The sequence below is a fragment of the Cololabis saira genome, chromosome 3 (assembly GCF_033807715.1).
Source record: "Cololabis saira isolate AMF1-May2022 chromosome 3, fColSai1.1, whole genome shotgun sequence".
Taxonomy (NCBI): domain Eukaryota; kingdom Metazoa; phylum Chordata; class Actinopteri; order Beloniformes; family Belonidae; genus Cololabis; species Cololabis saira.
In genome coordinates, this window is record NC_084589.1 from 33571540 (window position 1) to 33595210 (window position 23671).

General features: G+C 43.1%; 1 protein-coding gene across 3 annotated transcripts; it reads left to right on the forward strand.

Moving 5' to 3' along the window:
- Positions 1–1725: 1725 nt before the first annotated feature.
- fam110d (family with sequence similarity 110 member D) lies at positions 1726–21553 on the forward strand. 3 transcript variants are annotated; one of them, XM_061717296.1, is made up of 2 exons: positions 1726–1819; positions 17056–21553. In XM_061717296.1, exon 2 carries the CDS (start codon positions 17752–17754, stop codon positions 19108–19110), a length of 1359 nt encoding a protein of 452 aa, XP_061573280.1. In that variant the 5' UTR covers positions 1726–1819; positions 17056–17751; the 3' UTR covers positions 19111–21553. The 3 variants fall into 3 exon arrangements, with proteins under 3 accessions (XP_061573280.1, XP_061573281.1, XP_061573282.1); XM_061717297.1 differs by lacking the exon at positions 1726–1819 and adding an exon at positions 5426–5560; XM_061717298.1 differs by lacking the exon at positions 1726–1819 and adding an exon at positions 13998–14045.
- Positions 21554–23671: the final 2118 nt, after the last annotated feature.

Consider the following 23671-nt stretch of genomic DNA (forward strand, 5'->3'; position numbering starts at 1 on the left):
CACCCTGTTGGCAGCTACCTGAGCTGGATCATCATGAGTCGGATCATTCACACGGGTTTTATTCCCCACTCCTCCAGCTAAACGCAGTTGCTGGCCAGCTCTCTGCGGTGCGATTAACCCCAATCTTCAGATAAAACTAGATTATTGAGGAAAAAATATTAACTCTATTTGTAGCTGCAGAGGAAAAAAATAATCCCACTAGGAAAACAAAAAATATTGCTCACGCCTCGGAGCCTCTTCCCCATAATATAGCAGTCAAAAAAGAAAAAAGTAAGAGTAATACAAAACATGTACTGTATGTTGTACTATTATACAAATGTATTGAAACACATGGCGAGTCAAACATTTACCAAAGCAGCTGCCAAACACTCATAAACAAGGTAGCCGAAGACGTCGGTTGTGCAGAACTACAGCAGTAAATCCCTTCTAAAGAGTGGAGCTCCGACGAGGAGCTCCACTCTTTAGTAGGGATTTCATATGGATCCAAACCGTTAATAATCATTATTTTCTCCATATACCGGTCCTTGGCTTCCTTGTTTAAGGTATCCTGGTAAATTCCAGTTGCTTTCCGGCATTTTAACATCTTTTTTTTGCGTTCCGTCTGTTCATTTGGTGCTACCACACTGCTACTACACTGCTGTTTGTTTACACTCACGAGGCTGCCGACACGTCCGCCCCGTCCCAGAATGCACCTTGGTGACCAGGCCCTATAGAAAATAAAGCAATGGAATTAATTTTGTCGCTGGCGCTCGCTCGCATCGCATGCAGTTAGGACACGGTAACTCCGTCGGCCGGAGCTTCCGCCATTTTTTTGTAGCGGTGTATCGCGGCATTCAGGCAGCCAATCAGCACAGTGCCTCATTATCATAGCCTCCCCACCCAGAATCCCACTTTTGAAGTGTTGTTACTGTGTGTGTGATGCGTGTTGAGAGGGAGTGAATGAGTGAGGGAGTATGTGTATGATGTGTGGAGATTGTGGGATTATGTGACTGTTTATTTTGTGATTGTTTTTAAATAGATGTAATTTTATATTTTGTATTATAGGTCCTAGATATTGTTGTATTGTATTTTATTGTTAGAAAAGCCCAACTAGGGACAGGAGTTGCAAATTATCAATAGCTATAAACTCTATGTGCAGAACATCAGTTGCTGTCATTGATTTGATTTGATTTTGATTTGTTTATTTGCACAACATAAAAACGGTACAAAAGTTGAAATGAACATAAAAGCATGAAAATATGTGCAGGTGAGAAAGGAAGCCCTAAATGGGCTTATTCAAAGTTCTCACCAAGAAAATACATTATATTGTAATAATAGCAAGAACAAAAAACAAAAAACAGCGTTCCAAAAAGATGGATATTTACAAACAAACAATTTCTCGGTTGTCATTGTACTGAAACTATGTTTAAACTGCATCGTCAAAAAAAAGGTTAGAGACTGGGAAGATAAAGACATGGTTTATTTAGAAAAAACAATCAAAACCTTGTTTTTAAGACATTCAAGGCCTGTTTAAAATAGATAATATGCCATAATAGGTCCCCTTTAAAGAAAAGTTGAACCAATTAAATGGATCATCCTAAAACAAAAGATGATCCCTGGGTGGAGTAGTTTAGGTGGCTCTTTGCAGGCTCTCTGCAGCACCTCTGGTACCTGCCCACCCCTTCCTTCCTGCGGGGGGGTCTGGTCCCGGAGCAGCGCACAGCGCAGCGGCTCCAGCAGAGCGCACAGCGCAGCAACACGGTCAGTCCGTCACCGCCGGGATCCCCGCACCTTCACTGGATTTCTAAAGCAACAAGACTGGATACGATGAACGAATGAGGTACGCAACTGAGCTACGGATTAATGTTTTAAACTGAGATACGTTTGAGCTGAAAAGTTTTTATTTTATTCCGAGACCGATCACGGGAGGTGAGATTAATTTACGCGCCTGCTGTGGATCCCGTGCGATTGTATTGGACTTTTAAGTATTCCTCTCTCAATTAGTGGTGTATTTGTTTTTAAACGTCACTTTTAGTCAAATGGAAGACCAAGATCAATCTATGCAATCCGGCTGTTTATGCGCCAGATTAGGTTCCGATAGTCCAGTAAATCAATGCCACCACAGAGAGACTCATCGGTAATAATAATGTAGTTAAGACCAAGATGCGTGATCTCATTAATTTATAATAGTGTCAATACCTAAAGTGGCCAAAAGCACGTGCCTTTTCTCTTTTTTTTTTATCGGGATAAGCACTGTTTGTCATGGTAAAATTCTTATCTGAGATCTTTACAGCCTGTTTACAGCTTGTACCCTATAAGGCAATTTCTCCCTGACAGTATGACTGCGATGGACGTCCGGCTGCATGTAGCTGAACAGCCCACGTACAAGAAAGCAGGACATATAGACAACAGAAATAGATCCAAAACACATTTTTGAAGAAGTTGACAAGTGCACCAATTTATCACGTGCGGCGTAAACCCATCTGTCGACCCCTGCTGTAAATCAAGACCAGCATAGCTGCATGGTATGAGACCAGTGAGACAGATGACTGGACTCAGTCATCACGAGGCATCAAGTTTACAGCAACTTCTATCTGCAGTAAATACAGTATTTTAAACAGGATGGCTCTGGTTTACAAACATCTAACAAGGAAAGTCAAAAATGAGATGATTTAGTAATCATTTTCCAACCAGTCAGCTTATTTGATCTCTAGGTCTTTTGGAAAAACTAGTACAAACTCATTACAAAGAGGAAGAAGGTGTTACTTGAGAACTTTCAAAGGAACAAAAGTTACTTAGGAAGGATTGTTCTACCCACTCACTCTGTAAACTAAAGAGCGTCTCCTCCCAGGAGTCAATCACGCCTGAGGGCCAGTTCCACCTTGACCCACCTCTACCCCTCCGCCGCTGCCTGTCTGTGTAAGCGTCACGAGCTGGTCTGATCAGCAGCCGGGTCAGGAGCATAAACAACTTTAACCAGACTAAACAGACCACACATGTCTTCTAAACACATTTATCCTGACATTCATAGGTGAGCACGTGTCAGGGAGTAGCAGAAGCAGGGGGTTTCATTCATGTTATCTGGTGCAGATCGGGACCTGGCAAAGATTTATTCCTACCTTTCGACAGGAGAGGTGCGCTTTTTATTCTACTCCTTGGTAAAAACAAGGAAGCTGCTGGGGAGATTTTGAGCAAATACTATTTCCCAGATGAGTTAACTCACTTTTCTGCCAAGTTGAAGATTTCATTGACCGCTTATGAAAGACAAATAGCTTCCACCTATTTTCCAAGATCATCACATTTAAGCCTGTTAGTAAAATTACATTTCAAGTGATTCATTGGTCTGCCCTTAACTTTAGTTTGAATCTTTCAAATTCTACCCGTCTTGCAAAAGAGCCTGTCTAAAAACTAAGCCTGATATTCCCAAATCTTGTCAACATTGATTTGTATAAGCAAAAATATCTGCCAATTTTCTGGACCAGAGTTCCAAAAAACTATGAAAATAGTAAAAAAAAAGTCTTCTAATTTTCTTGAATCGAGGCATTTTTAACTTTCTCAGAAATGAGTTTTTGCAGTGTCAAAGCTACAATGAGTCATGGGCCATAAACACCTACACCCAACACCAATCCTTCGTATTGCACATGTTTAAGCGCCGGTTACAACTGACTCAGATGTAAACCCACCTGCAAAATTACAGTGCAGAGCGGTTGTAAACAATCCCCTTTTCTCCACAGATTTCATGCTGGAGAGTGCTAATTTTCCATCAGTAATACGTTTGTGTTGGATGCCAATCCCCAGTGGAGCACTTGCTCCAGTTACACGGCAGAGAACCCCAGGGTGCATACTATCTGTACGCCGCTGTCCCCCTTTGTGGTGTTGACAGGAGTCCTGACATCATTAACATGACTAAATGAAATGCAATTCAACCCTCCGCCTCGTTGCTTAGTTTACAATACCTGCAGGGATGTTAATGACGGTGTTAGTGAGGGAAACCTGCAAGAGCATGTTGATTTCATGAATTTTAAGAGCTGCATGTCACACTTACTCACATCCCTTTTGACGTCTGTGCAGTCTGCTGCAGCTACAGTAACACACCAAGATTCCTCTTCTTTCTGCCCTTTATCGTTCCATTTTCCCACATTTTTTTTGTGTTCCCTTTGCTATTTTTTGAGATTGCACAAGCATATAATCCAATTGGTTTGAGCCACATCAGTGCCATCTGCAGAGAACAAGCGGAAGCCACAGGATAGTTCATGGTTTTAGTTCACAATGGGCCGCTCATGTGTTTTTTATCACTTAAAGTTCAGTCTTACCACAAAAAAACTTTTAAGGCTTGGCTTTACTTTCCTAAAGAGAACAGAGTTGAAAACACAGCTTTAAAGGAGGAACATCAAACATTTGTTTAGCTAAACCCCTCCTTTTGTTGCATGTCTGCATGTAAAGACCCCCAACTTATAGCGGGAAGCTCAAGTTTCTAATTAGAGGGGGGGGGTTGAAGTGTACCCTGCTAATGACATCATCTTCCCTCTGGCACCGGGTTAAAGGAGGGTGTTTCTGTGTGTTTCTGTTGTTGCACAGCAGCTGGTTTTAGACATTTGACGTTCACAGCCGAGCAAGACTTCAAACGCTCTCACACAAGCTGTCGAGCTTATAATTTAAATTTACTGCCCCTTGTCACCTTGTTTGGACCATTGTGTCTGTGGGAACTTCTGTAGTGAGTGTTTTCAAGAAGGCCTCGTTGTAAAAGAGGAAGAATTGAAAAATTAAAGAAAAAAAACACAAAAAAAACTCTTCTCCTAAACTGGCAGGTAGCCGGTGATAAAGTAATACCCACTCTTGCAAAAGACCACTGGCTGAAAGGAGAAGGTAAACCTACCATCTATGACCCAAGCTGGTATTTCTTTCTGTTTTGTAAACACCAGGGTATGGAATCATCGCTGAAGTAACAATTTGAAGAGCAAAAGCCATATTTCTCCTAAAGAAGTCACTTTTGAGCAGCTTTTCGCACTTTCATGTCATTTCATTTCAAGCAACCTTCATGTTTGCAGAAAAATCCAAATGTCCAGCAAAAACGCTTGAATCCAACTTGAAATGATAGAATCACAATTATAACGTATCTTGTCACGCTTGGAGACTTGAGCCCAGTTGCTGATGTTATCTCACTTCCATCTCCACGGGGGCGTGACTCAGGCCATAATTCATCTGGGCAACGAAATCAGCGAACATGATCTGACATATCTCCATCTCCTGACAGTCCCCCGTGAGTGGGTGACAGCTGTGAGAGCAGCCCTTCTCACCGCTGCTCTCACATCACGGTAATTGTTCACAGCCCGATCGGGCGCCTCTGTAGCTCTGCCACATCCCATCACGCTCAGCCGTGCCACGCTGTGTCCGCTCGTCCGTGAGGAAGACGACACAGGCCTGGACGTTTCCCTTCCACGCAGGGGGGAAAGCCGTGGATCCACAGCTCCACAGAGTCCTCCAGATGTTTTCAGATTCTGACAGAAGCAAAGGAGGAGAGGAGGGACGAACGGAGGGGTCTCTTTCCACGGCACTCGGGGGGCTAAAAGCGGGAAAGCAGGTCGGTTGACTGGTAATGAGGAAGGACAGCTGGCTGGTTCAGCGGAGGTTAACAGCTAAGCATAGATGGCAGTGAGGAAAAACAGGAGAGCTTAGTTTTGGGTCTTTGTGTAAGAGATTGTGGGTGATTCCTTTCTTGTAATTTGAAATTTCCAGGATAAGTGGAGTTGTTGGATAAAGTCCGGTTTGGGAAGAGTACCAGGGATCTGTTTGGGATTTCACACCAATGTTCAGTACTCATCAAATCCACCCATGTTCTTCTTCTTGTTCTCCTCATTTTTTAACCTAATTTGCTGAAAATGTATCTCACAAAAAGTTATATTTGGCCCGCATCCTTCTGAAGGTTACAATGAGGACGTTTACATGGAGTTTATTTGAGCTACAACTCCACCTTTGACATGACTGTTTCACTGAACTCCCTTCCATGTCCCAGTATGCACGCATGTAAAGGAAATCAATTTACCAACCTAATATGTCAGACTGCCTCAATAGTTCCTGCTTTCAGCTTCCCATGTTGACATAAATCTTTGGTGTAGTTGGTGGCGTTCAGTGGAACAGTGGTGAAAGGTGGAGTGGACAGACTTACAGCTCACTATACACTTTTGTTTCTCTTCCCTGTGTCTCCCTGATGTGTATTTTCCCACTAGTCAAGGGGAGAAGCTGTGGAGCATCCTCAGGGCGCCAACGTTTACGTTCCTAGATCAGCCTAGCTTATCTGGTTGTGTTAGCCCGACCATGAGAAGCTTTGTTTTAGTCAGACTAAGAGGTTTACATGTATTTTAAATCTCTGATTTCAATCAGGCTAATGCAAACTGTTTTTACTAATATCATGTACATGAACATGGCAACTTCTGAAAGGCTTTATTTCAGTACAAATCACAATCTTTTCCAAGTTTTGTCTGAATCAGCTAAACAGCATTTGAGAGTAAAGCAAAAAATTGACCCACTTAGATTTAAGCAAAAAAACACTGCTGCCCATAAAGTTGGGATACTTTTGCTGTTTTATTCCTCATTTAATGAAAATAGGGTAAAAAATAAATCAATCTTTTATTCCAAATGAAATGGGCAACAGTGTATATGGCCTATTGCATTTCCACGTGTACTCCATGTGGAGCGGAGGTCACGCAAAAGTCGATACGGCTGTGTTCTCCTGCAGCCCAGCTTTCACCCCTTTGGCTTGAATTTGGGAAGCTGTTTGTGTCCTTATTTGTCACCGGGATTCATGGGACAGAACAAAGCTGTAAACTAGCGATGGAACATTTTCCGCTGCGTCAGTCGAGTGTAACGAAGCTGCAGCCACCCGGTCGTGACGCACCAGAAGAGCTGTGTTAGCGTTTTGACTGGGAAACCGTCAATAATTGATAACTATGCTTAAACACTCGCTCTTCACTTAGTCGTGTTTATTTATGAAGAAACATGAAAGATTTAAAACCTGGGGGTTTAAGAGCGTTCGTTCATGACGTCAACAAAAAAAAAAAAGCATTGTGTTTTACAAGAAAACCGTGACTGAGGATCTTTTATCTTTTTGTCCAGATGCATGTAAAAAAAAAAAAAAAAAGGAACATTTTATGTAGCGAGAAGTTATACTCGTGCACATTGCTCTTCAGTCCAAATAGAAAAATCAATGCTGACACATTTAAAGTGGTGGAGAGGGTGTTGTTGGACAGAAGGAGGGGCTGGATGGGGTTTGGCACGGCAGCCACAGATGACCCGGTGTTTGGGGACGCAGCACAGCTGGAGCAGCTTTCAGCCTTGATCTACCCCGAACTGCTCTGTCACAAATACTCACAAGTTTGTGCTAACCTTTTACTGCTAACATCAGCAACATATGTTTAGAATAACTCTGCCAATGCGGCGGGCGTCCCTTTTGGCAGCCCGGCTGCGTCTGTGTGAAGCCATAAAGGGTGTTGATGTTACACAAATTTTCTCTCCTTTTAGCCCGCGTGAAAGAGGAGAAACAGGTGTATTCTTTAACGGCGCCGCTTTGTGTTTTGGCATTTAGTTGCTCTATGCAAACATCCACCGATGCATCTTTTATCGCTCTGTGGACGCAGACCTGAGTCGGGCGGTGTGAAAAATGTGCCGACTTGGTGAAATACAACATCTGGCAGCATGCCAGTCAGAGCTGCCTCTCTGAGGATTCACACCAGCTGAGAGTTTAATGAGGGTTCACAGGGAGAGAACAGAGCTTCATAATTTAATACTGGAAGAGACGGAGGGATGTGCTCAGATTTATGCCTCTCTGCTGCACTGTATAAACAACTTCAGGACTTTTTTCCCCCTTTTATTTTTTTTTTTGGGAGGGGTCCGTGTTACCCTGAGCTGCACACTGTGCATTCCCGGTTCAGGACTGTGCACTCACACACACACACACACACACACACACACACACACACACACACACACACACACACACACACACACACACACACACACACACTACAGGTCACTGCTGTTTGCATTGCTGGTCACATAAGCCATGCTGGCATGTGGAGGGAGCAGCAGCGGTGATCATAATTTACAAAACAATGATGTCCAGAGCTGCGGTCTCGGCTTGATTTAAGCCAGCTCTGGATGCTCGGTGTACAAACTTAGATCTCCCTCACTACACTTAGTTCACCTCTCACTACATAATCTCCTCCTACACAAATGACACGTGCACAAAAAGTCCACATCCAAAGGCACCAGTCATATATAAACAGGCCCAGTCAGTGTGATATAAGCCTTATTTAAATGATAACCAGAAAACAAAAGACAGATGGGATAACAAACTCTGAAGAGAACATGGAGACCTCTTTGTCAGAATTTATCACACATTTTAAAGGCATATTAAGCCGTAATCAGATGTAGCCGCAAATGCTCACTGATTACCAGATATTAAACCACTGAATGATAGACTACCTGTCACATCTCCTGAAGGTTTTAAATAAAATGGAATTTCATTTCCCTTTAGGGGTCGATAAAGAATTATTTTATTGAACAAAATGAAGGTTCTGCAGTCACAGTATAGCCTAAAGGGACATTAGAAAAAATAAAAACATAGAGCAAGCAGAGGCAGAGAGCAGGACTCGAGTAGAGGAAGAAACCGGATCGTAAATCAAACTCGTAGAGAAGACGGCGATCGTTCAGTGAACAAAGGAAAACTGGGCTGAGTTCCTGCAGAAGGAGGTAACTGTGAATGAGCAGCAGGGGAAGACAAGCTCAGACTGTCCTCAGGTGTGAAAGGAAAATGCAAAACCAGAGCAAAATGTACCAGAGACACAAGCTATAGGAAAGAAAGCAACTACAGAACATGGAAATAAGGAGAACGTGTTGAAGCAGAAGCAAAACACAAACAAATAGAAACTGTATACTAGATTGGCAGATTTGTTCTGTCTTGTATATAGTGTACGTGTTTGAGTTCTTTCTTTCTTTCTTTCTTTCTTTCTTTCTTTCTTTCTTTCTTTCTTTCTTTCTTTCTTTCTTTCTTTCTTTCTTTCTTTCTTTCTATTTATTTCATTGAACCATAAAAGACAAACTCTGACAAATCAAATTCCTGGTTTGTTTGCACAAACTGGGCGAATGAATTTCATTCTGATTCTGATTCTACATCAATATATAATATCAAAATGTTCTTAAAACATCAGTTTCAGTTTGATTTGAAGGAATATTTAGTTACTTTTAAGATGTGGCAAAGAGTAACTAAATGAAACCGGCCAGAATAACTGGACATCTCGGAAGTGACTAACTTAAGAAAGTCATCACGGACAAGAAAATGAGAGAATGACGCAGCAAAACATAGATCATAGACAGTGTTAAAAACAACTTACACACCTGGAGGAGGATCCTCTGAACAAAAAAATAGCTGCTTTAAAAACCAGTCATTTTTAAAGAGCAGTCGACAATGGTCTTCTTCACTTTCCTATCTCCAACAGGTCATCCTTTATTGAATAAACCATAGAGAAAAAAGACACATCAGTTAAAACTGAGTAAGAAAAGGAGCAGTGCTACTGAAAACCCCAATATAAATGATCTAAAATCTATTTTTGGCTCTTTGGCTTAATTGGTTGTTTGGCTCTTATCATTTAGTACATTTTGTGGACAATTTTTGTATATTTTCTAATCTTCCTGTTAGTACGTGGACTGATCCATGAGCAGGTCACTGGTCTGCAGCGAGGTCAGCTCAGCTGAACGTTCCGGTTCATGGAAGCAGGTTCAGGTGTCCCTGTTTCCATGTGGATGCTTTGATTTCCGTTCATTAAACACCTGGAAGAGAGATAACAGGTCACAAGGTCCATTCAAAATGACTCTGGGCCTCTGCATGATGATCACGCTGTCTTTCTTCCGCTTTTAATCAATCTAACATGACGCTTTGGGCCAAATGTGTGGTCGGTTTTGAAAGTTCATTTCAGACTTTGCGTTGGAAAGCTTGTGGGCCGCTCCTTTTTCTTTAATAGCTGCAGCTAAAAGGGCAAATAGTGACTCATAACAACAACAGCACCCTTCCTGAGCCTTACAGAAAGAGGAACTCCACCAGTGTGTTGATAAGAGCAAGAATAAACGTGAACATTTTATCTGTTTACTTATCTGTTGAGGCTCAGCCCTTGTGTTACAGCGCTGATAAAAGGCCCGACTTTCAGTATAATCCCGGTTTTACTGCAGTTTCACCACATCACAAATGACATAGTCACTGAAATCTCATGCTGATTACTGTTTTAATTATTATCCCAGCCCTAATGGATTACAATTTTTGATAAAGAGCTAAAAGTGTGGAGGAGAATATTTAAATACTTAGGCCCCGTTTACACGGAGCAAAAACTGTGGCGTTTTCATGCGTTTTGGCCGTTCGTTTACATGAAAACGGAGCTCAAAGCCCCCAAAAACGATCATTTCTGAAAACTCCGGCCAAAGTGGAGATTTTCAAAAACTCCGTTTTCACGTTTGCGTCTAAACAGAGGAAAACGGAGGAAAACTGAGATTTAGGCTTCAGAATGTCACATTATGCAACAGAAACGTCACCAGCATCATGTGTGCGACCTGTGTTTACAATTTGTTTGGCCACCGTCAATATTTTCTTGTATTTTAACTGTTTTATATTCTAACGTCACACTGAAAAGTAACTCCACTTCTCTGTCACTCCAAACGAAAGACTCTCGTTCCGTCTTGGAAGTAACTGGCAGTCAAGGCTGATTTATGGTTCCGCGTTACACCAACGCAGAGCTACGGCGTAGGTTACGCGGCGACGCGCACCGTACGTAGGCTACGCCGTCGATTTAACGCGGAACCATATTATTCAGGCTTCACACGTGTCATTTGTTGATATTTTTTTCCAGGATTCCGATTGGCTTCCATGACTTTATACTTCTCGTTACACTGCCCCCTGCAGGTTTGGCTGCTCATAGCACCTTAACAGCGTTTTCATGCGGGTTCGTGTAAATGAGGATATTTTTGAAAACGTAGAGGGGAAAATATCAGTTTTTGTAAATACCCGGCTATGTGTAAACGTACCCTTTTCTAATTACGTTTTTCAGTTCATTTGCTGGCTTTTTTCACTCCTGAACTTGGTCTTCCTCCAGCCACATGTGACTGCACAAATACCCAGCATGCTGCTGTACAGCTCCTCTGCATTTTGAGCCGGTGCTCAGCTGTCCCTGCAACGATTTGCTTTGAATGACAAAAGAGCAGTAGCACTGAGGTGAGGGGCCATCTTGTCCCCTGTACGGTCCTGGGGTGTGGTCTGCTCAGGTCCAGGTCCCTGAAGTCGTCCCAGGTGGCCCTGCTGCCTCTCCACATGACCGGGGGGGGGGATTCTCAGCCGTAGACCCAGTTGTTAATGGAGTTGAAGACCTCAGTGATGATGGGACGTATCTGCCCATCTTTGTTTACTGAGGGGGGCAGTAACTTAGGTACCCCCACGGCTCCATTCTTACTTTTTATTGTCACTATGTTGTGCTTTTCCCCTCCCTGACTAATGAAGCAGAGTAGCCAGGTCAACACTTATCTCTAGACCTGGAGGGGGCCCATTGTTGGGGGCCATTAATAATGCAGAGAAAGGCCGGCGTGTCCCTTTGTTTAGAGGATAGAAGAAGACGCCTCCTCTTCTCCACCCTACTCCATGGCAGACTTCTTGAAGACTGTAGCCCCTTTCACACAGAGATTCCGCAATATTGGTGTAAAGAAGTCCTGCCAATACGCCGCCTTTGTTGGTTCACACAGAACCATACAACGCCGGCATAACGCCGCTCCCGTCTGTAAATTCACACAGCATGCCGGCGTTCCGCAATCAGAGGCGTGACGACAGCGTCAGCGTCTAGTGGCATGCCGGCATGCCGGCTGTGTCATTCACACAGACCCCGTTTCGGCTCTGTGACTACCTCCGCTGCCGGCTTATTGGTGGGGCCACTTGGCCCCCCCATTCCGCCTCCGTGACTTTCACACAGAACAGCGAGGCGGCTTAAAGGCGCAACGTTCCCGCCTCGAACTGGCTGTGTGAAAGGGGCTAGTGTGTGTCTGAAGTGCCGGTTAATGTCCGAAGCGTACAGAGTCGTGAATCACGGCTCGTTAGAGGCAGACACTCTCATTCACGCCCCAAAGAATCGATGCCTGCAGATGCTTCGTCAGAGCATAAATGCATCTGAGACAGAGCTCCGGTTAGCGTCTCAACGTTCAGACGTTGCAGCCAATTAGTGACGACTGTCACACCGTGTCATCCTTGTTATTTCTTATAGGTGGCCAGTTGGTTGCTTGTCATCAGCAGATGCCCCTCATCTGCACAAAAGCTTAATTAGACCGCCAAGCGTGCTGGATACATTCCCAAAAGATTAAAAGGAGTGAATTTATTAACCCCTTATCGTATGTTTATGTCTCTATATACAAAATCCTCTGTGGCACTTCCTTTAACCTTCTGATCCGAGGCCTCCCGGTTTGTCTTCGGAAAGGCCCCCTTAAGCGTCGATGAGAGTTTTCATCTGCGGACTCTCTTCTGCGGGTTTCCTGTGTTTACTTTCTTTCTGGGGGCACCACTTTCACATGACAAAGAGAAGAAGAGCTGCACGCTTTCACCTGACAGTGTAACTGATAACATCTAAATGTGGCCTCCTCGGTGCTCCCACAGTCAGATCCAGGTGGCCCAGACAATGCAGATGATTAAAAAGACACAGCGAGGCCATGACAAGTCTCTGTCAGGGATCTCCCAGAGTCTTGATGTGGGATGACACCAAACATCTGGTTCCTCTTTGACTGCATGGGGGCAGCTAAGCCTCCCCTGCAGGCTGGGCCAACACGAAGAGGACAAGAGGGAGGGAGGAAAGGGAAGAGACGGGACAGACAGACAAAGGAGTTTCATTAAAGAGCAGAGAGGTTGAGGGCTTATGAGAGGGGCCACACGCTCTCAAGAGGTTGCTGGTTGATATTTATGTGCTGCTTGTTGCAGGGATAACTTCAGAACAGGATGTTTGTCATTTCTCTGTGCATACATGTTATCTGTGTCACATGCAACATCCAGGTACTATAGAGCTAGTCCCCGAAAAAGAACCTGAGTTGCAGTTTTTCATCCTTTTTCATTTGTGCAACCTGGATATCTTTCGCCAGCATTTTAACTGTTATCATGCCTCACCTTTCTTTATAAAACTATTCTGCATTTTTTATATACAGGACTGTCTCAGAAAATTAGAATATTGTGATAAAATTCTTTATTTTCTGTAATGCAATTAAAAAAACAAAAATGTCATACATTCTGAATTCATTACAAATCAACTGAAATATTGCAAGCTTTTTATTATTTTAATATTGCTGATCATGGTTTACAGTTTAAGATTAAGATTCCCAGAATATTCAATTTTTTTGAGATAGGATATTTGAGTTTTCTTAAGCTGTAAGCCATGATCAGCAATATTAAAATAATAAAAGGCTTGCAATATTTCAGTTGATTTGTAATGAATCCAGCATTACAGAAAATCACAATATTCTAATTTTCTGAGACAGTCCTGTATATACCATGAATTAATCTCTAAAGTGTGACTCCAATTTAACCTGATGACTTCTCTTGCAAAACTTTGGTTCATTATCTATACCATATACATATACTAATACAAGAACTGGGTCAGTGTATGAACAGAAATGGTTTACTTAAAAAAAAAACTCTTTATTTGAAAAAGAAGAAAAAGCCTGCTGGGTTGAGCAGGACAAAAGCTTGTGACGATGGGTAAAAATTTTAAATTAAGTTGGACAGGGAGAGAAATAGAGAGGGAGGCCAGCCGTGTGCATGCATACAAGAAGGCAGGGAAATGAAAGGGAGGTACGAGAGCGACGGAGAGAGAGCTTCAGTAACATCAAGAAGGAGAAGCTGGGGTGTTATTCACTGTAGAGATGAGAGAAGAAAGGAGTTCAGAGGTTAATGATAACCTACAGTGAGACAAAAGGAGCTCATGAAACTCAAGAGAAACTCAAACCAACTCTCACGCTTCAAGATCACAGGAGAGGATGCTGGGTACTAATATGCTTGTAGGGTCAGTGGTGTTTTCTCTCCGGTTTACTTTGTTTTTACATAAATCTATTTTACATCTAATCAAAGTAATGTGTATATGTACTTTCTCAGGGAACGGCTCGCACCGCGGCCCGTGTTTTCCTCACGTGATTTTGAAGATAGCACTGAGAGCAAAAGATAACCTCTGAAAGTGGCTGGTTACTCTCAGGCTCTTAATGTCAGATTCAATTATTGCACTCCGGCTTTGCGCAAAGGGCTATGGGAAAGGTTTCGTAAGTGGGGCAAGAACAGATATCGCCCATATTTCTGTAGCTTTCATGGTTATGATCAGTAACTCTGTGGCATTGAGTTTCATTATAAACATATATTTATTTATTGTATGTCATTTTCACTAGAAAGCAAACATCTGCATTAATAACTTTAAAAGTCGCATAACTTACTTTCATGCCCCAACATCATTAGATTGGAGCCTTTTTTTTTATTTTTTATTGATTTAGTGTTCAGATGGGGAACAGATTGTTTCAGACGTGGGACCTCTCATAAATGCCTGACAACCTAAGCCACAATCTGAAACCCCCAGTCCCACTTCCTCCTCGTTTTCCACCCATTTTTCTTGCCTCCTGCCCACTCCGATCACACCTGTTGTGGGATATTTTTCCCGCAACTCTACCTAAACAATGGCTGACTTTCCCGGGCTTCAACATCTGGAAAAGCAGACTAGTGTGCCAAGTGCCCCCCATTCCTCAGGTAATTTATAGTGGCATTTGACAGGCTCTGTGAGGGGTGTGGAGGCGGATTGAAGCAGTTTATGGTGAAACGTTAGCTCAGCCTCTAAAGTGTCTGCAGTGTTTTTTTTGTGTGTTTAGTAGGGAAGAAAGCAGCCATGTCAAACTTAATGTGGAAAAAGAGTCATTTATAGAAGGTTAAATTGTAATTATTTAGCAAATATGGAGAAATGAAGAAGAAACTTGTCTTATCCTCCGAGTAAAGAATCTGGTTGAAAATCTGCCAATCTGGGCGTTCAAGCATTGAAACTTTGCTGAAGTTTCCAGCTTCTGAGTACAAATGATACACACTTTTATCTGGTAATATTGCAACTTTATTCCCATGATTTTAGGTAGATTTTTTTTCTTCCATCTGGCCGTAATACCCTGTATCAGAGTACCAACATATTTCTTTAAACTAAAATATCTCAGTCAATAGGCTGTACTGCTTACTAATTTATAAATCATATATAACAAAAGAAAACTGGCAACATTTCCAGGGTGTACCCCTGCCTTTCACCCAGAAACAGCTGGGATAGGCTCCAGCGTGACGCTGAGTAGAGAGAAGCAGTTATAGATAATGGATGGATGTGTTTGAGACAGAAGCGTAGGCAGACGTGTCTGCATGTGTTCAGCTATCTGTAATTTCATGTAGCTCATTCTAACTGTTCGTCCTTGTTGTTCATTGTTTCAGTTCTTGTAACGGAAACGCTGAAATAGCTTTTGATAACACTTGAAGCTGACCTGAGGGAACAATTACAACAACAACAACAATAATATAACACCCTCCTGCTGTCTCGCACCGCACAATGAGCGTTTATCATCCCAGACGGCCCGGTCGCCACCTGCGCCTCCGGGTGTTTATGGCGGTTTTAAGTTTTTAAGACTTCTTCTCTGCTTCACTTGCACACAGCACACGATATATTTGAGAAATGGTGTCAGAGAAAGGTTTGATAATCTCCTTCCTGTGCGTACAGCCCTCTGTCATCCACAGGGCAGCTTCATGCTGGAAGCTCATGGGTTCAAAATTAGAGCAGACATGCATATATCCCTCACTGCATGCACATACACACGAGTACGCAGACACATGATAACCGCGCTGGGATGTTTTCACGCTAAATATATTCAAAGCCTAGTTTGCTGCAGGCATGTATTTCCGCTCTTAGTTCTCTGAGTCGTCATGTAGCATGAGAACAGACACGAAATGCAAAAGCGATATACATTTATGTAAGAAGAAATGTAAAATATCATAGTAGAATATAACTTTTTTTTTTTTTTTTAAATGTATTTATTAGATTTTTGTTTGCAGTTTCCAACAACACAAACATCAGTCACTGTTACAGGCAACAAAGCAAACTTTTTCTCCCCGTTCTCCCTCCCATCCCCTTGTCCCCTAGAAAGAATAAGAAAAATGGGTTAGAATAATAAAAAAAAATTTAAAAATAAATAAATAAATAAAATAATAAAAATAAAATAAAAATAAATAAATAATAGATCAAAAGGGGGGAAAAAGGGGGAAAAACATGAATAGATATAGTATTGATTAAGAAACACTTAAACATACAAACACTTATACATTATAACTTTTACTGCATTTGAATAACTTTGCCTGTGAGAGTTGTCACTTTATCAGTGTTCAGGAAGCTGTTTCTGCATTACATCAGTCTTGTTTAAGTTTTCAGGATGGATGTAAAATTGATCAGCTCCATAGATCTGTTTGAACATTTTGATTTTTCTGAAAGATTTGTACTTCTTAAGATTGCTTTTATGGAGAGTGTAATGGTTTCTACATTTAAAAACATTTTATTACTATTATTATTATTATTATTATTATTATTATTATTATTATTATTATTATTATTATTATTATTATTATTATTATTATTATTATTATTATTATTATTATTATTATTAAGCTAATCTGCTTTCCATATTTTGTCAATGATCAATAAAGTAGGATGCTGTATTTGCAGCCATGAACAATGATAATGGCTCTGTCCGTCTTCCTGCAAGAGCAAACATGTCATCATCCTGTCTGGACAACGCAAACTGTTACATCTGTTTATTCATGATGGGCATGAAATGCTCAAGCATGTCATCTCTATATTTCTGTCTGGTCCATACATACTTCCCGTGGCCTTAAATAAGCACACTCTGAGCTGAGCTGCAGGGACCACTGACCTTCCTGCCATCTGGTCTCTGCCGCCCGCCCCGCACAGCAGCGCATTACACTAAAACTCCTCTTTCCCTCTCTTTGTCTCTCCCCAGGGTCTGTCCAGGTGAGGTGAGGACGAGGACCCGATCTGCTTCTCCGCAATCTGTCCATCAACTCTGCCAAGTGCTTTGGTGCCGGCCACCCTCAGGTCAACTCAACCATGACGGGCGCCAAACAATAAAACTCTTGACCCGGCGTCCCTCTGACGGCCTGCACAAAACAAATATTTGAGGCCATTATATCTCATTTCTGCCATCACTGAAAAGAGCAGCAGTGGAGGGAATTGTTTGAAAAAAGACAGAAAGTGGGGGAGGACGAGCCAACCCGGTGAAGCAGCACCCTGCCTGCTATTTTTGCTGCACTGTGGGCAGGAACATCTCATTTAGGAGTGCAGTTGGCCGACAAGCAAGAGGACTTCCCTGTTCCCCACCAGTCTATTTGAATGCCTGTATAAATACCGGACAGAGATATCAATTTGTCTGGATTCTTACACCACCCAAACGAAAGGCCTTACGCTAACTATAGAAAACATCACAACAAACTTGGACTCTGTGGTCTCCTGAATTGCTACTTGTCTATCACCCTTTGAGAAAGATTTAAGGGCTACGAGAGCAGGAATGAGAGACGCCTCAGTCGTCTCCTCTTAGATCCCCGTCCAAAGCCAACAACTGCTCTCCGTGGGAGACCGGAAGCCGTGAGTTAGTTTAGGAACTGCAGTTTGGATGTCTCCCCCAGCTTGGTGAAGGAACATGAAACCCCTAACGCCGATTGGATCCCCGTCTCCTCTGAGGCTTCTCAACAAGGGTCCGGACTACCTGCGCAGGCAGATCGACGGAGGAGGTCACGGCCGCTCCATCAGCGCCGTGGAGAGGCTCGAGGCGGACAAGGCCAAATATGTCAAGAGCCAGCAGGTGATCAACACCAAGCAGGAACCTGTGCTCGTGCCCTGCGCCACCCCGCCTCCGCAGCCACGCCGGGCGATTTCCGTCCCCGGTAGCCTGACCCCTCACCTCCCTCCGCGCCGCTCGTCCAACACCCCCTTCTCTACATTCTCCGACTCTTTCAGCTCAAGAGATAAAAATGACAATGACGATGCCAAAAAGGAGAACAGGAGGACTTCTGTTGATGTCGAGGCTCATAACAGGAGCAACGTGAATAATGTGATGCCCCCCAGTCCCAGGACGCCGGGATTCAGCAGCTTGGTGGCGCCTCACAGCGCTCCCGTGCTCAGGAGGAGTACGGGCAAGCGCATGCTGAGACCAGACTCCCTGCTCATCTATCGGCAGAAGAAGGAGTGTAAAAGCCCCAGCGATGCTGCGGGAGGGGAGAACAATAACGTGGAGGTGAAGGGCTACAGCTTTGTCCGCCGCCTCTTTCAGGGTTCGATGAGAGAAAAGGGTAGTGGAGGCGAGGGCAGAGTCCAGAAGATGGTGATCGGTGAGGAAAAAGCGCCGTCGCGCGACGGAGAATCTCGCATGTCTTGGACTAATGACAAAGATGCCACGGATGGAGGACCAGGGAGCAGGAGATCAAGCAAAACCGACCAAGAGCGAAGCCCGGCGTCTCTCCCGAGCCCTGGGTTTAGCTGCAAACTTGAACACACGAGGAACGGGTTTACTACGAGTAGCAGCGAACGAGTGAACGGTGCTATCAACAATGGCAACCTTTCAAGTAACCACAGCGATGAAAATGACCCTTGGAAGCGCGCCTCCCCGCCAGCTCGCAGGAGGCCGTTCGGGAGCTTGCAGCGCTCCAAGTCGGAGTTGTATCTTCACTGTTCGGTAGTATTGTCAGAGCAGAAGCATTTCTTCGACTTCTGCGGGCTGGGCATGGACATGATAGAGCGCCTCGGCAGGGAGAACTTCCTCTCCGGTGCCAGCTCCATAGACACGCTGTCGTTGGCGCTCCGCAGCGTGGGGGGGGACGGTTGTGGCGGCTCGGAGCCCAGCGAGTTCTCCCGCCACTCGGGAGACGGACTCTTTGAGGAGGAGCTGGCTGAACAGCTTCCCACCGGGGTGTCAATCATCGAGAGGAACGCTCGTGTCATCAAGTGGCTTTACGGGTGCAAGAACGCCGCTCAGGAAGGACCCAAGGAGTCAACGGTTTAATTTAAGGACCTCAGTTAAGGATCTATTGCGCCGTGGAGTGCTGCAAATCTGCAAAGTTTTGTTGATGTCTTTTCTTTTCATGAAACTGTAAACCAGAACATAAGCACATATGCATCAAGAAACAGGGAGGCGTTCAGCAACATCAGCAGGTTTAGTATCTGCTTGTGCAGATGCTCGCTTTCTAATTTTGCTGCTGCCAAGAGTCAAAGGGATATTCACACATTTACCCGAGGCATTGCTGTACATTTACAACATAAAACAGCATATTGCTGTGTTTCATCAGATGTTACGTTACTGTTAAATGCCAATCTCTTGAATTTAAATTTAAGCTCACAACTAAGTAAATAACTGGTAATTATCACCATAAATCAGTTTTAGTACGAAAACAGACCCCACTCCGTCACTGTGAGTGTGCTGGGTTACTCGATCTCTGCAGTCACATACGTCAGTAAATTTAACTTTGTTTTCCATTTTTAAGACAGCAAACTTGTGAGACTTGTCTACAATTTTCAATAACTTAAAAAAGTTTTTATACAATTAATATTCTCTAAGCATTCTCTTTTAGTGACTTTCTTTAGTGTTAATGTACATTTCAATATTTTACACCGAAGCTGGTTTTGGTTTTCTACTTTTTTAAATTCACAGCCAATTATAAGATAAAAAAGCACAGATGTGAAATAAGCTAAATTTGTGACCTGTTGCTAAGAGACAGCAAAATGTTGGCAAACAGTGTAAATGACATCAAATCTGTTATTCCTCTTATTCACTGTGATTCAAAATACAGTAATATGCTGTTGAATAAATGACAGTAAATGCCTTTAAAAATAACAGTAAACTACTGCTCTCTACTTCCATTTTTTTTCTTTACTGTAAAGTTCATCACATTGTACTCAGTTCTGTGTTTTTGCTTCATGCAGCCGTGCAGGTCAAAATAGCTGAGTCTCATCATGCAGAGGTGCAGCCTTCAAAATGTCTTTGTTTTTATTGTGCATTTTTAAATGAGTGTCCTTAAGGTCACTTAAAGGTCATTTTCCTCCTTTTGAGTCCAGAGACTGCTTTTTCAAATGAGAGAACAGCAACTCCTAATAGTTTTATCATGTCGAACTGATGTGAGGCATTCGTAGATCCTATGGACGTGTTGTGTGAGCAGAGGCCGCTCTTACTGGGACAAAGGAGCCGTTTCTCCCAGCAAACTTGTGTGCGTGCATGTGGAGTGGACATTATTCAAGAACCAGATGAGGAGTTGATATGAAATCATCTGTGAGGTGTTAGTTAATCAGACACACTTACAGGTTAGTGTCTGTGACACCGACCCTGCCCTTAAATGACTAGAAAAAAACCACTCAGCTGTGATTTTTGTAACCTAGGAAACTGAAATTGTTGTGTGAGTGTGAAGTGAACCGTGAGTACCTCATATGAATCTGCCCCAGTTTAGTTTGTGTGTTGCTCTATTTTTATTTTTTTTTTATTTTTATACTCCTTAAACGCAGGCGTTGGAACAAACATGAGGCGCCCCTGTGGGGTTGTTAATGCACTGAACTGGACAGGGAGAGGAACTGAAAGATAGAACTGTAACTTTCCGGAGATTCATCTCACATTATGTTCAAAACTGAGCGTCTGCACGCCAGACGACGAGGAGCCACGCTCGCTCGGTGACTGTCATCATTTTTCTTTCTTTTTTTTTGTTTTTAAACCCTTGGATAAAGTCAGTGTTTAACGCTTCAATCACTTGTGACAGTCATTTATTTTCATGCCTGTTCAAATGTCACTGTAAGCCCATGATTCACAAAAATAATAAACGTGGGAAATAAAAGAAAAGACAGTTAATGTTCCATCTTGGGAGCACAGTACCGGACTTTGGCAAGCGATCTTAAATCTCAATGTATTTATTTCAAGACAAGAAGAAGCAGAAAAACTCACAAAGTAACATTTACCAAGTGAGTTACCGCTGTTAAATGTTTTAGGGAGTCACTTTCACCATCTGGCTGTTTACAGATGTTTAACATCCCCAGCTGGCTCATGGAAACACGCCGGGGAGGCTGACGCAGCCCTCCCCTCACTGATAACCACAGATCCTACCTCACTTCATCAGTTCTCCACTGGTTCTCACTTTATCTCCATGAAAGGTCATTCCCATAGCTTGCTCTAGAGGTTGCCACTAAAATGTGCACAAGACTGAGGACGAAGTGAGGAGTGTTACCAAACTCATGGGCCCAGTACATTTATACGTGATGGATTAACTTTTTGCAACCTTGATGTTATTTTCTGTTTGCCATCACACTTTTTAACCAAACGTTGACCCAGACGGATTTCTGTTTTTATCTCCTTTGGTTGCATGTTTACAAAGTGGCTCTTTAATTTCTGATTTTCCTTTTTTTTCATGTATACAAGACCATTAGTTTCTATGTCAAAGAGATTTGTGTATGACATACACAGCAAATAAACACAAATAAGGAAATGACTGTGACCGTGTTTTATTTTTTTATTGAACCTAAACTCAGTGTAAAAGTCATGCAGCGTTCAAAGCAGAAGGACTGAAACATCATCAGTGTGGCGCGGTACCGTCTCATCCTCCACTGTAATTCCTCCACCACCTCACCCTATCTCATTTTTTCAAATGATCTCAAGTAGCTATGCACTAATCCTTTTCCAGCATTCTCTGCATAGCTCAGGAGAGAGAGAGACGGCCGCAACAGGTTGCGATCACAGACAGGGAGGCCTCTGTGTGGCCCGATGCTACGTCTACACCGTCTGGAAAGCAGAACCTCCACCCATGTCTGCAACCTCCTCCTGAAGTCTCTTCTCTGACTCAGCATTTGTGTTTGTGTATTTCAGCACACAGAGGATGAAACATTTCAAAGGGAAAGTCTGAAACTACTTTGGATAAATGCTGACTCCTTTAACTGAAAGTCAAAACTATTACCAACTGCCTCTTTTTCAGTGCAGTGACTGGCCCTCCCATTACTGCTTTTTTTGTGGTGTTCTTGTTTTTTTTGTTGTTGTCAAGTACTCTATTTTCAGTCTTACAAATATGCAGCTAGTAGCGTGTGTGCATAGCTGAGCATAAAACCTGGAAACCAGAGACATCTGGGTAACAGGACACCTGAAACTGCAAGAATTCACGCATCCCCCAGAGCAGGAAAGTCCTCTAATGACACTATTACAGGACTTTTTGACTCTGGCAATTATGTGAAATGGGAATATCCACATTTTACAAAGAAAAAAATTACAAATCCAAGTTACACTAAGATTATCCTGCCAGTATGGTGCACAGGCACTAGTAAAAATCACTCAGACATTGCAAACTAGTTACAAGCTCTGCAGGGCCTCCCCTGCTTCTCCGTAGCACCCTTTTTTAGTTATTTTTTCCTAAGAGTTAAAACCACCGAACTGAACAGTCAAAAGGATGATGTCAGTTAGCAAGTCAGAGATTGCAAGTTACAAATTACACGAACCGTGCCCAAACCGGCAATTTCCATTAGGAGCCTTGTGATTAATCCAGGATGGAAGCAGAGAAGCAGCATGTATGGCTCTCTTTAAAAGATCTAAGATCCAAACATCCAGCATCTGCAGAGCTCACTTTTAGGCTTTGAGATGGTCTAGAGATGTTCTTGTCTTTAAAGTTTGTTTTTCAAAGCCCTGGTAACGTCATTGTCCCATTTCTGTTCTGTCCAAGAACAACTTCAGGGTTTCACTGAAGATTACTGATAATTTCCATTTCTACTATTTTCAAGTAATAAAAAATGGTTTAAAGGGGACCTATTGTGGCATCTAATACCTATTTTAAACAGGCCTTGAATGTCTTAAAAACAAGCTTTTGATTGTTTTTGCTAAATAAATTAGAAATTCAGCCTCTGAGGCATGTCTTTATCTTCCCATTCTCTAACCTCATTCTCTATGCGGGATTCTGAGTGGGCGGGGCTATGATAATGAGGCTCTGTGCCTGAATGACGCGTAGAAAATGGCGGAAGCTCCGGCCGGCGGAGTTGTTGTTGTTGTTCCGGCTAGAGCAGGGGTAGGGAACCCTGGTCCTAGAGAGCCACAGTCCTGCATGTTTTAGATGTTTCCCTGCTTCTTTACACCCTGATACAAAGGACTATGTTACTAATGGCCCTTTTCCACTAGTTCCTGCTCAGCTCGCCACGGCCCCGTCTTGCGCTTTTCCACTACGGGCCGAGCCGCGCCAAGCAGATACTTTTTCTGTAACCATTCTGCCGAGGTTCTAACCGGGCTGAGCCGGGACTATATCTGACGTCATCACCCTCCACGCCACCGATTGGTCGGGGGGCGGGCCGTCAGACGTTTGAATCAGGAAGCGGGAGTAAGCGCGTGGCTCGCGGCGATTTTTTTATACAGCGCAAACGTCTGTTTGGTGATCCAACTCTGAGGTGCAGATGTTCATAAACCTGGTGGCTGACGAGAGAATTAAAAAAGGGATGTAGACGGGCTGTTTTACTCTCAGCCGCTCGCGGCTCCAGCTGATTTGTCATCTGCGCCGACACAAACAAAGGGGTTGAGCAATCGAGTACGTCACAGCAGCTTCACCCCAACCTGCCCACTT